At 41.0% G+C, this 14,236-nt stretch overlaps 1 protein-coding gene across 1 annotated transcript; it reads right to left on the bottom strand.

Moving 5' to 3' along the window:
* Positions 1-409: 409 nt before the first annotated feature.
* LOC311045318 (fizzy-related protein homolog) lies at positions 410-12,469 on the bottom strand. Its single transcript, XM_084057153.1, has 14 exons — positions 12,314-12,469; positions 10,349-10,419; positions 9,002-9,130; positions 8,570-8,633; positions 8,250-8,380; positions 8,049-8,134; positions 7,765-7,948; positions 7,059-7,124; positions 6,102-6,204; positions 5,788-5,972; positions 4,693-4,926; positions 4,475-4,579; positions 3,731-3,823; positions 410-2,664 (listed from the first exon to the last, which is right to left on the bottom strand). Exons 2-14 carry the CDS (start codon positions 10,415-10,417, stop codon positions 2,623-2,625), a joined length of 1,491 nt encoding a protein of 496 aa, XP_083913279.1. The 5' UTR covers positions 10,418-10,419; positions 12,314-12,469; the 3' UTR covers positions 410-2,622.
* Between the last annotated feature and the right edge of the window lie 1,767 nt (positions 12,470-14,236).

The following is a 14,236-nucleotide window of genomic DNA, read 5'->3' as shown; positions in this document are numbered from 1 at the left end:
GTTCATATAAGAATCTATAAGATAATTAATCTTTAGGTATTCCCTATGACAGAATGCTATATCCTACTGCTGCATGAAGAGGTCATTTAATCTCTTTAGTGTTGCCAGATTCTGTGAGAGAAACAAGCAACCAGGTCTAGGAAAACCAGCCCGAAAGCAGCGACTATGGGTCACATGAGTACTTTAACATGTACATCAGTTGTTTGAAAATAGCAGATCTACAAGCTCACAACGCGTCGCATCGCGACGCGTTGTGAGCTTGTAGATCGGCTATTTTCAAATATAATCTTGCGGGGAAATTATAATAAGCAGATCTGGCAACCCTGATTCCAACCTGGTAATCCTAATTGATTTGACAACTTGTGTCTGTCTCATTCATAGAAAAAAACAGTCCAAAACACAAAATATGACCAATGTAGTATTTTTTATTTCCTCAGTACAGAAATATTTCTTAACCTTTGTTAACATTCTTTAGGCATTTCAACATGGCAGCAGTTTTCTTTTCTTTTTTTGAGGCGTAAAAAACAATGAGCACAAACTCTACTACTGAAACAAAGGTCATTGATTGATGAGAACATGAAAATAAATACCGTAGCATTCTTTAAAAAGAAATATGGTTGTACATAAAAGCCCAATTTAATACTTAACTGTGCAACCACATCGCTCGCAAATAACTACTCGTAATCTAAAAAAAAAGATAAGTTATTTTCCGTTATCCTGTAATTATTTTGGAGCGATGTTGTTGTACAACAAATTATCAATTAAAGTCTTGATCCTCTTAACAGTGCAACTGAGAAATGATTCAAATTCAGAGACCGAGAAGAGAGAAACAGAAATCTAAAGTCTCCTTTTTCATGATAAAAAGGAAACAGAATGCTTAAATTTTGTTTGTTTTTACTGTCCTCAACAAAAAAATAAAAGTGGTATGAAGGACAATGAGGCCTGATTCACTTGGTTACACATCAGTGTCGTGCGCCGAAGATTGAGGATCTACAACCTCACAACGCGTCGCAAAAGCGACACGTTGTGAGCTTGTAGATGGCCTATTTTCGCCGTACGACACTGGCACACAATTAAGTGTAAATCAGGTGTTATATTAAGAGAAGTGCCCTGGACTCAGTGTGTTACCACAGACACACATGGCTACAAAGTAAAAAAAAACACATTTTAATGTCTGCTCACAGTGCACTTCAATTACTGCTGCTACTACAGGCTGTACTGATTAACTAAAAACGTTTTTTTTTTACACCTTCTTCTGATACTGTTTCAACTTTAAAAGCAGCGAGGAAAACAAGCTGGGATGACAAGCGTGGATATAGCCAGGTCAAAGGTCAAACACAAAACACTGTTAATAAAATAAGGGCCAGATATTAACCCTCACTTTCACGGGACCAGGTTACACAGCGTTTCTGAACGATTCGTACAAATTACAAAATCATCATTCTAACTGATGTTCCTTTTTTTTTTTCTTGTTCTTTTTTCCTTTTTTTTCTAAGACGTGCTTATTCACGAGTCACTTTACATGCAATTATCTTGTCCACTGTCCGATTATTAAACACAAGTCTAGCCGATACCGCTTACCATCATTTTTAGTCTTGCGTACCCAGGCGGTCGGAGATCTCTGCGATGGTTCAGCGGGGCAGAGGTCTGGCACGATGCCAGGCTGAACGTCATCATTTCGATCCAAATGAACGCACTGCATTTAGCCCCGGGCTGAGAATGGCATGGGACCGTATCAAAGATGATATGGACCGAAGGGAAAGTTCCTCTTGTCTTTCACTCTGTGATCAACGTTTAACACGTTGTCGTGAGGCTGCAGGATAGAGGAACCACGAGGAATCTATTGGCTCTTTTTGACTCTGAATGTTTCCATTAGAACCTCAACCATCCCTGAAGGGGGAGGTTCGTCATAAAAGAAAAAAAAACGAGCAAACCTACAAGCTCACAACGCGATGCATTGTGACTCGTTGTGAGCTTGTAGATCGGCTGATGTAGTTATTTTAGAAATACACTTGAAAGCATAAGTTCTGAGTTCTTCTGGGTTTCCCAGAACTGCAGGTTTTTAGTACCACCTCCTGAACAGGGTCCAAAATTAGGTTCTGAGAACCTTATGTGAAACTGTAATGTATGGAAACAGAGCCAAAAGCATTACTGAGCCTTCCCTAAGGGGGGGGTCAGTAATGTTCACAAAACAAGACCAGCTTGGGGGGCTTGGCTGCCAACACTCAACCAGTCTGACAGGAAATGATACGTACGCACAAAGAGAGGATTTGCCAATGTACACTAGAAATAATGTTTTTAAAAAACAACCCAAAACAAAATGAAAACCAAATAAAAAATAAATAGACATTCAGAAAAACACAAACGTAATTAGTTGGCAGGTGTGCACACACATCAGTCCGTAAACAAAACTGAATGACATGGAGAGAGAGGGAGGGAGGGAGAGAGTACCCACACAAAGTTCTCTGTTTCAGCCCCGTTCGTACGGACTGGAGTTCGTTGATACGATGGTCTTTCTCTTCTCTCCCCCAGGAAGGAACTTTTTCCCCCGCATCCTGTGCCCCCCACTAACCCACCCACCCCCCTCCACCCCGGGGGGTCCGGACCGGAGGTCCTGCTGAACTACCGGATCCTGGTGAACAGGTTCAACACAGACACCGATTCCTACAGAGAAACAGAGAGGAGGGAGGTGTGAATGACAGGAGAAGAACAGTCATGGACACACATACTGTACTTCATGCAGTCAGAGGCTTCTGTGAAGCCTGATTCATTATACCCCATGCGGTGTTGATTTTGACAGCACAGTTTTAGTCAGTCTTTTGAATAAAATTTCAGGAAAAAATGTAGTCACCTAAATGTTTTACTGTAAGTCTAGTTTTAGTCGACTACATTTCATAAGATTTTAGTCGACTAAATCTACAGTTGATTTAGTCGACTAAAATGTATTTTGCCGGTGCCTTGATGGTGTCGTAATGGCTGATTTTACACTTGGTTGCATGCTGAAAATAGCCGACCTACAAGTTCACAACGCATCGCGACGCGTTGCTGCTATTTTCAGAGCGCAACAAATGAGCATAAAATGACTTGTCTTTTAGTTCTACTGGATACTGGATCTCTTCTCCACTAGCCCCTCCCAAACATTTTAGTTTTTTTAGTTGACGAAATTGTCAATATATTTAGTCATAGTTTTAGTCATCATAGCTTGTTTTTTAGTTAGTTTTCGTCAGTGGAAAACGTTTTTTTTTTCACACAGTTTTAGTCGCCGAAATCAACACTGACCCCATGATTATACAGGGAAAATCTCCCAACTGAAAATGTTTGATTTGTGAAACAGTATGAAAGGAGCCCTCTCACACGAGCACTCAGTTTCCTAAACAATTAGCATAATATGAAAAATTACGAAGGTCAGCTCATGCAAAGCGACGACACGCCGTGAGCTTGCAGATCAGCTGTTTTTAACCCATTTTGGGCGGGAAACCCTATCTGTAACTATACAGATTTTGGGGGTTGTTGTTGCTATGTACAGTATATAGCAACATACATTTTTTTGTAATTTTTAAAAACATATTTGAAGTTTTTCAGAAAACTTGGGTCAGGATTTAGAAGCCGTTTTTAGAATCGGGCTCGGGTCTAAATGGGTTAACACAATAATAAAGGCTTTACTGTTGTATATCAGCTTAGATGACAGCAGAGAGAGAGAGAGAGAGAAAAGGGGAGCCAGCTCGTTTACCTTGGTGGATCTCATCTTGCTGAAGACGTTCCAGAACCTCAGGGTCTCGTCACCTGCTCCCGTCACGATGGCCTCTCCGTCAGGGGACATGGCCTGTGTGTGGACACACGTTATATTGTCAGGAAACATACCATGCACGACTGAGCGGCAGCACAGATACATGGCAAAAACAACCAGAGTCCTACCGATGCAAGAGGCTCTAACAACAAGTACAACACATATATCGTCGATGTAGGGGTTCTAACTTTTAGTGTTTTTTCGTAAATTAACTCATTCACTGCCAGAATTATTGCTGGCCGCGCTTGCCCACTGCCAGAGATTTTTCATTGAAAAATAAAAAGTACTCAGGAGCCGAGATACAGAAGTTTTAAGTTTTAAGTTAACAAGGAAGTGGATGGGAGTCTAGATCTTCGAAAAATCATATCTCCTTGGTCTTTGGGTCAATTATTATTATTTTTTTTAATTACCTTTTTTACGTCAGTGGCAGGATTGGTGAACGGGAATAATAACGTTTATTACGTCAGTAGCAGTGAATGAGTTAACACTCTAGTTGATCATACTACAGCGTCACACAAAAGCATCAAAAAGGTAGCAGATCGCCAAGTTTGCGCTGCATTTTGAGCTTGTAGATCCGCTACTTTTTAGCAAATTTTTAATTAGAATCCTGAAAAGTCACCGTTTTGGACATATGAGGTTTTCAGAGACGTTATATAGTATACGTAAACTGCAAATGTATACACTCACCAGGTAGAGAACTCTATAGGAGTGTCCTGTGAGCTTGGCCACTTGGGTCAGGGAGGGGTACTTCCACACCAAGATCTGGTTCTGGGAGTAGCCGTGTGTGCTCACCTGCACAGCAAAAACAACACAAATAGTTTAACATTTTCCGCAAACACTTGGTTCCCTGATGGAGAAAAGGTTGAGAAGAACCACTACACATTGTAGCGTCTTGGAGGACTCACCAGTTCGTTGGTGTGCTTGGACCAGGCCAGGTTGCAGACCTGGGATCCCGTGTCGGTGCACTGCAGCGGCTGGCCGGTCAGCGTGTTCCAGAAGCGGATGCAGCGGTCGGCCGTGCCGCCGCCGGACGCAAGCAGGCCGTGCTGGTGGGGCGACCAGGCGATGGCCTTCACCGCCGCCAGGTGCTCCGTGTACTGCTGGACCGGGAGAACGCTGGAGTGGTTCCATACTAGCAGCTACAGAGAACACACACAGAGAATGATTAGATTATTATATATCATTGCTGTCGGGTTTCCACCCGACAGAGACGATGTCAAAACAATATAACTAACACAACTGTGGTGGTTGTAGTTGGTCAACCTGCTTTTCTATTGAGACATTTACATCATAGCCAATTAGCCGTATATACACTTTGTCATATGACAAATATTGGGGAAGAAAAAGCTCATCTACAAGCTCACAACAACGTGTTGTTCTGCGTTTCCCCCCCCCCCACTATTTTGGAATCGTTTTTAAATATTTAAAAAAAAACTGACCAAAATAGGGACACCAGGGTGATGAACTAAATCAGGGGTGGGCAGCTTAGATGATGGCGAGGGCCACTATATTTCCACACTCACTCCAGAGGGCCACATTCCATATACTGTCTGTCGGGCCACACAATGTCACACAAAAGTATCAAAAATAGCCGATCTACAAGCTCAAAACGTGTCGCAGTGCGACGCGTTTTGAGCTTGTAGATCTGCTATTTTTTAAATTGGAATCCAGATAATGTTTTGCTAGTTTTTAATTGGAATCCTGAAAAGAAACATTTTTATTTAATTTCAAATGCATTTAGTTATACATTATGTTAACTTTATGAACTTAAATACAAACGAATTGGACATAAAAAAGACAATAGAATTTTAATACTAATATAGACTGAAGTAATTAAAGCAGGTCATGTTTGCAATTGTAACAGCGGAAATCAATAATATATCAGTATTCCGATATTAACCTGCGGGCCGCATTAAGTGGAGGTGGGGGCCGCATGTGGCCCCCGGGCCGCCAGTTGCCCATGTATGAACTAAATAATACAGTTCGCTTTGTCTGCGTACCTTGTTGTCGTTGCCCCCCGACGCCAGTAGCTGGTGGTCCGTGCTCCACTTGAGCCCACACACCTCCTGTCTGTGGCCCTGCAGGCGGCGCTCCGACTGGAGGGGCGGGGCTCTGATGTCACGCTGCAGGATCACCCTATCGCGGCTGCCCGACGACAGCTGGTCTGCGTTCCACGCCAATGCGCCTGGAGACGGAGAGAGGAGAGAGACAGAGGAGAGAGAGGAAAGAGAGAGGAAAGGGAGGACGGTCAATGGAGCTGATCAGATTTGTTTATCATTAAGTGACTTGAAGAGGACGTCATCCATTTCCTTACCAACTCTGGCTGTGTGTCCTTCCAGCACGGAGAGCTTCTTCCCCGCCGCCGCGTCCCAGATCTGGACGTAGCCTTTGTGAGTCCCCACCGCTACCAAGTTACCCTGGAATGCACAGCACAACGCCACTGGGTAAACATACAGACATGCGCGTGCAGTGGTACACACAGACAGAAATCCAAAGATTATCATATACAGATATAAGGAAGTTACTGCTGCAGTGTGTGCTTGTAGATTGGCTATTTTCACAATTTGACCAAGTACTGTATGTAAGGGCTTAAAGGGGAATGAAGCCCTAGCCTAGGCTGAGTGATTTTGAAGTTTGTTTTCCAGTTAAGGTTAAAAACTACAAAAGGGTAAAAACATGGCAGGCTTGCATAAGGCTGACCTTATAGTACACTGTGATGTAAGCAATACAGTTGCAGCTAATATAAAGTTAATAATGGGTGTGTTTCTAGTACAGTGCCAATGTGCAAGCATTGTAGGGCTGTCAACTTTCCTCAGAAATGATATTCGAATATTAGTCTTAAAAATGTTAAAAAATCTTTTTGACAGAAACAGTACAAAAAACAATGTATCGAGTGCTCGGATCCAATAAAACATATATTTTGTTTGTTTTTATAACTTCATACATAGTTTTTTGTATTGTCCCTGTCAAATTAAAAAATAACGAATATTAATCTTCATATTTAATTCGAATATATATATTTTCCCAATATTCGAATAATATTCAAATATCGAATATTCGTTTGACAGCCCTAAAGCATCGGCACTACTGTTGTCTACGACTGAATACTAACAGACACAGCTGCAGATGTGTTACTTTCTAGCCTGCCATGGTTTTTACTCTTCTGTGGTTTAACTACAAAATCAGCCTAGGGTTTCATTCCCCTTTAAGTGGTTAAGGAAAGGTTTAATGCATTGAGGCTGTGGGTTGTTAAACAGATGTAATTACGTACCCTCTCTGACCAGCCAACAGATGTCACAGAATCTCCCTCTACAGAGAGGTCACATAGACGTGTCACCTAAAGAGACAAGAGAGACACACATAATGAGTAAGTAATTAATCATCCTGTAGAGAAAGCCAAGAGAAAGACATGAGAAAGACATGCAGGCCTCTATGGCATTGGTTCTCAAAGTGGGGTCCGGGGACCCTCAGGGGTCCTTGAGGGAGTTCCAGGGGGTCCCAGCTAAATGATAGATAGTTAGGAACCAAATGTAGCCTTACGGGTCTGTAACTCAGAGTGTGTACGAATGGAACCAAATGGACCCCGACGGGTCCATTTGGTTAAATTAACATTGATTTTACAATATAAATCCTATAAATCCTCCCAGAGATAGAAATGCCATTAAATGGGGGTCCGTAGCCTAATGCATATCAAACTGGGGGTCCTTGAAATTAAAATGGTTGAGAATCACTGCTAGAGCCGTAACAATCTTCTCTAATGGGGGTCCCTGGCATATCTTTTCAAAAGGGGGTCCCTGTGGGCTAATAAGTGTCAATTTGGGGGTCCTTGACATGAAAAGGTTTGAGAACCACTGCTCTATGGAATCCAAATGACTGAAATCGGTCACGGCGACTGAGAACTTTAATCCGAACATTCCGCAAAACCAACATGCCTGTAGTTCTACTTAACACACCTTACTGGAAGTACTGAAACCCACCTGGCTGGTGCAGGCGCTCCACAGGTACACACAGGTCCCCAGGCCCACACTGAGGACGTTCAGAGAGGACCAGTCCACCAGGTTGAGGTAGAAGTCATCCTGGAGCTCCGGAGCGTCCAGCACTTTGAAGGGAATCTTGGAGATTTTCCGCGTGGGCTTTCTAGGCGATCGTAAGAGTTTTTGGCTGCGAGGAAGGAACGACAGTGTTAAGTTAAGCATCTTGAAATAATGGGAGAGATCACAGCAATGATTTCTACACTGATGCACAAGGCAAACCTGGTTACCTGTTGCTGCTAACGGGCGATAGGGAGTACGGAGAGACTGCGTTGCCGTCCTCTTCTGGAAGAGGCCGCTTGGCACTGACGGAATACTACAAGAAACAAAGAAAAAAACGTGTGTGATGATAATGCTTATGAAAAATGCCCTTTTGTTTGTGAATGAGTACAACAAGGAAAATAGAAAACACATAAGTATTATTTCCTTACACTAAAAAGGCTCCTCTTCACAGGGGTGGAGGGTTGGAGTCTCCTGTCCTCCGACTGAGGGTCCTGGACCTTCTCTATGCCGGCCCCCAGCAGCTCGTTCTTCAACAGGGCCGAGTATGCGAGCCCGTCCGCTGCAGGGAGAGGAAGAAACAGGAAAGGGAGAACAAAAATTGAGAAATCAAAATCATTAGTTCAAGACAGAAGCAGATGGTCTGGCAACAGATTCATATTTGAATGAAGAACAAAGGCCAAGTCACACCAAACATAAGATACACCACAACAACCCCAGAATCATGTGAGGATAACGTTGGATTCCTTACCTTTACTGTTATCTGATGTGCCATCTTTGGATTTCCTATTCTGATTGTGCGACTTCTCGATTTCCTGTCAGAGAAGCAGACAAAATTAGGTAAGTTAGATATTAGATATGATATAATGCCACTCAGAATTGAGTTCTAGCATCCCTATTATGGGGGACATTTGCTGAAAACTACATGCTCTATCGGCTATTTTCGGAGAAGAGGTTTAGTGTACATAACATAGCTGTCATTCATGGATTTGAACCAAGTATATAGGGGTTAGGTGGTTAAGACTAATTTAACAAATTAAATACACAATGTAAAGCAGAAGCAGAATGCCCAGTGTAAAATATATTAAATCCAAAACCATTAATCAATGCATTTATCTTGAAGCCCCACAAAAAAAAGAGAATGTGTTCTTTTAGTGTGTATTCCAGTGCAGGAGAGACTCACGTTGATGCGGTGGAAGTTGACGCTCCAGTTGGCTCCGGCCCGCGAGGGGATGAAGCGGTCGCCGTGCTTACTGGGAGAGGACAGCGGAGAGTTGGTGGGAGTCAGCGTTCGCATGGCTCCACTGGCCTTCTGCACGACGAGAGAGAGAGAGAGGAGAAAATATGCTGTTTAACAAACTTTCAACCTGGAATCCCTATATGGCAATGGCATACATAGTTAGTAGGGTTAGGATCCAGAGGAACCACAAGATCCAACACTGAGGAACCCGGAATCGGTTCCATCACATTTGGAACCGTATCCGGAACCAGTTTTATCTACACTGTCAGAGCTGGTATGTGGACGTCTGCTATACAATTACAATACCGGGGTGGTTCTCAAACTTTTACATTTCAAGGACCAGCATAACTCTGAGAGCGTACAAATGGACCCGTAAGGTCCCATTTGGAATCCCCTCAAGTAACTCAGAGGGTCCCTGGACCTCACTTTGAGATCCACTACGATAATATGTATGCAATACTGTATGTATGATTGAATTTCTGTTCATAAAAAAAAATCATAATGTGGGTCAAAATTATATAGATATATGTTTTAATAAAATAGAGGAATTGTTGGGAACCGTTAAGAAATCAGACCTTTAAGAGGGGGTGTGGTTAAAATCCTAAAGGATCCCAACCATAATAGTTAGTAGTGAAGAAGTAGGAGGAGGCCAAACATTTGGCCACTGTCTGTCACCTACAATCAACACCTCATTCACATTCAGACAGAGTGATGCTGTCAACACCCACAGATTATCTGCTTCATCTGTTGATACTCCTCCTAATTTACGCATAGTAAAGTGACACACCTTCTCATAGTAAAGTGACACCACACCCTCTCCACCCGAGGCATTGTATTTATTGCCCGTTTATAAATCCTCTTTGGGCGGAGCAGGTATCACACTAACAATATTGTTACAACTCCATAAACCTTTTGTCTACTGCTTGAACAAACACAGACACAATTTTGCAATATAGTAATATACTATATACTAACAGCACAGGTAGCACATGTTTGGACATGCCTGGGCAAACACACACACATACGGTACTAACAATGCAACGTGTTGGGCTGACAGACACCTAAAAATAAATCCTGTGACCTGAGGGGAAGATTGCAAGCAAAGGAAAACTGTACACTGTACACATGTGATGCCCTGCCATGAGGATCGCTGTATGAAACAACCTGTCAACAGAACATCACTAATACACAGATAGATTGATAAACAACGAGGAACAATAACAGCATTTGCGGGCAAATAAGCACATTTCAGTGGACTGTACTGTAGATGGGATAGATAGGTTGACTTACTACAGGGCTGGCGTTCTCGTTGTGGATGTTGATCTGCCTGAGCAGTCTACACTCATAGTCCTGATCCATGACTAAAAAGCAGAGAGAAAAATGACATGAAACAGTTAACACAATATTCAAACAGGCATCGACCAAGTGCATAATATGCTCTATATAGGCTAACAACCACTTTTACAGCCATACATAGGCTTGAAAACTACCTTGGGGAGATAAGCTCTGCTTTTACTATACTGGTTGAGACCAGGCCTGCTGCAGTGATGTTCAAATAGAACTTAACCCAAGATGTCTTTGGTGGAAGCAGCTAGAGAGGGTCTTGTTGGTTCTAGTGGTTCAAGCACCAAGTAGTTAACTGATAATGCACAGAGATATTTTAGTTCTGTATCTCCTTGCTGTCAGAAGTAGCTGTGCTATTCCAGGCTCTCTGGTCCAAGGTGCAGACTGTCACTGAGCTTGTCCTTTTTATACCGTCGTGCCTATCCTGTGTCATCCCGCTGATGTCACACAGACTCAGCCATACCCGTATATGAAGTTCATACCACAGCTACGCCCAAATATGGTGTTATGTGGTCTAATCTAACCGTAGTCACTAGTCAGTATGATGTCAAGATGATGTCAGACTCTGACTCCATATATGGAGCTCCACGTCAACCAAGATATATGGAAAATATGGTATACGGAGTTCTCACCACAGCTACGCCCAAATATGGTGTATGTATGTCATCTAATCGAACTGTCAGTACGATGATGTCAGACTGAAACGATTCAGCCAAGTGGAGCTTCTCGACCATTATGTCTGAATATGGAGTACATAAACTCGCTCACTCAAACCTCTAGAGTAACCATGGCGATAACAACAGAATATGGTACATAGGCTAACATACAACAACAGTCATTGTATAGTAGACTAATCACATACAGTAAGTAACAACATGTGTCCTTGTTCCATGTATTAACTATGTAGCTCAGCTTGATCAGTGGCGGAATTGAGTTAATCAAATCATTGATCAATCATTGTAGCAAGCTGATTGACAGCTGTATTCATGTCCAAGACAGTGGTTCTCTCTCGTTTTATACACCCTCAGAGTTAAAATAACACAGGATTTTGCTGTCTAAAGCAGTGGTTCTCAAAGAGGATTCTATGGACTCTCGGGTTCCTTTAGGGGGGTCTAAATTGACCCTTACAAGTCTGTAACTCTGACAGTATACAAATGGAACCAAATGGACCCGTCACTGTCAGAGTTAAGGAGAGACCTTGAATGTTAAGGTTTGAGAACCATTGGTCTAAGGTCAGGTTATGATGTTAATATTTAAAAGGTATGTATATGGTTATGATGTAAAGGTTAATCTAACATCAGGTTACGATGAAAATGTAAATCTAACATCAGGTCGGGCTATGATGACGAGGTTAATCTAAAGATTACATTGTTTAGTCTGATGTTTGGTCGTCATTAAACAGCCAGTGTGTGGACTGAGTAACTGACTCAATCTGCAGCAACACGGTACAAAAGTAACCTTGGATGAAGTTGGATCAAGACGATCATATTTGTATTTTATGTATTATTATAGTCATTTTGCATTTACGAAAGTTAAAGTCAGACTCGATATAAAATACATCAATGATCGTCTTAGATCCAAGGCCAGTACAAAAGGTTCTAAAGGCTGTTTGTTTACACACTGCAGCCTGATGATACAATCATCTCTCCTTTGTTCACATCATGATACAACAGTCAGTGTGCAGAGATCACAACATATAATAATATGATCTATATAATACACGACGTGAAGTCTATTAAATGTCTACAGATCATCTGTAATGTAAACAAAGACAACACACAATCTACACAACGAAACCACACACAGTGAACTGAGATGGCTAACGTTAGCTTCTATGCTAACCGATTAGCAACATTGTGCTAACCCTAAAAACACACATAAATCCACGTCTCTCCGCAGACCTACCAGTACCTTTACACCGTGGATGTGTTGTCCTGCTCCAGGTCCAGATGTTCTATAGATCAGGTTTAGATGGTGTAAAGGTTGGTTCTTTAACAGATGTTTAAACCCTTATATAAAGAGAACCAGAACAACACAAACACAACTAAGATGTTTTTCTATCGAACATTCAATTGGTCTCCGCCGCTAAGGACCATGGGAAGTGGATGACGTCACAGGTTTTTGAATAACTCGTTTTGCGTTGCCAGGGAAACAGAGAGTGTTGTTAAGACTCTCTGGTGGTGTTTACTTTAAGTAAAAGTATCGATATTGCAATGTAGAAATATATACTCTGTTACAAAAGGCAAGTCCGGAATTAAAAAGTTACTCGAGTAAAAAAAGTACAAAAGTACCAAAAGTAAAAGTACTCATTGTGCAGAATGTCCCCATTTCAAAAGTTTTCAAATGTATGAAAATCTTTTGAAAACTGGCTGAAATGTATATAGGGGTAATGTGTGTTTTGTAATAATAATCAAAATCTACAAAGTAACTAGTAACTAAAGTTTTCAAATAAAAATGTAGTGGAGTAAAAAGTACAATATTTGGATCCGAGATGTAGTGGAGTAGAAGTAAAAGTACTGAAAATACTCCATTAAAGTAAAAATACCTTAAGTACAGTACTTGAGTAAATGTACAGTTACTTTACACCACTGTTCATAGGATTGCATTGTTTCCCCTCTGATCAATTTAGGCATTTAGCAGATGCTCCAATCACCAATCATTACAATTACATCACTCTACAATTAATCCAGAGTGATTACATCACTCTACAATTAATCCAGAATGATTACATCAACAAGGTAATACATCAAATACATAGAAATAGTAATCTAGGATCATAGGTACACCAAGAACCTATCATCAGTCTAGAATAGTATGATATTAAAAAAATATATTATCTAAATGATAATGTTTTAGAAGCCTGCAACTTGTGCAGATCTGCACAATCAAAGAATAATTATGCTGTGTAGATCATTGCCTCTAAAGATTCCTGGCCAATTATTATATCATATTTTTGATAGAGATTTACAAAATTAATACCACATTAAACGTGCTTATTGCATCAGCAGATGCAAAGTGAGCAATCTAAAACAATAACTGAACACATTTAGACTATTGTACATTCTGCTGGCATAACTGATTCTAATCTAATAATTCAATTACATTCTATATTAAAATTGTTTCAAAAGGGGGCATGCATATATGGGCATATACTGATGACATCAGGGATCTCCATATATGGGCATTAAAGGGACTCCGTATATGGGCATAAAAGGGACACGGAATGACAGGGGAGATTTTATTTTGTGAGGCACTTTTGTGAGGTTTATCTTTCTTTAGTGTCTTCAGTATCAAACCTAATGAGATTCCAGACTTAGGCTACATTAATCATTTAGTTCATTGTGTGTAACAGAAGTCTAGCTGCAGAATCCACAGAAAGAGCTGTTGAGTTGTGTTCTGTAGGCGTTCTCATTGGTATTTGTAAGTGTTTTAAGTTCTGAACCGAGTCATCTCAACCAGATAGATCGATTTAGATAGATAGATTTCACATAGCAATAGATATTGCTATGTGGTGCTCAAACTTTTTCATGTCAAGGACCCCCAAAATTATATGTATTTAGCCGTGGATCCCCATCTCAAAATATTTTGTTCCAGGCAGGGACCGATCAAGAAACAAAGATTTGAGTAAAAAGGAAAAAATAAATAAATATATAGTGTATATATACTCTGTATATATACTCTGTATATATACTGTATATTCAAAGATTTGCAGAAAATATAAATGATTTTTCAAAAATAGACATGCTATGAGCTTGTATATCTATTTTTGAAAAATCGTGACACACACACTCATACATAGCTAAAATCTAAAATGACAGGTGCTTTCACAGATGA

This window comes from Gymnoscopelus microlampas (assembly GCF_963454915.1).
Source record: "Gymnoscopelus microlampas genome assembly, chromosome: 5".
NCBI classification, from domain to species: domain Eukaryota; kingdom Metazoa; phylum Chordata; class Actinopteri; order Myctophiformes; family Myctophidae; genus Gymnoscopelus; species Gymnoscopelus microlampas.
Note: the sequence above shows the minus strand (reverse complement) of the source record. Positions and strands in the feature narration are given on the sequence as shown.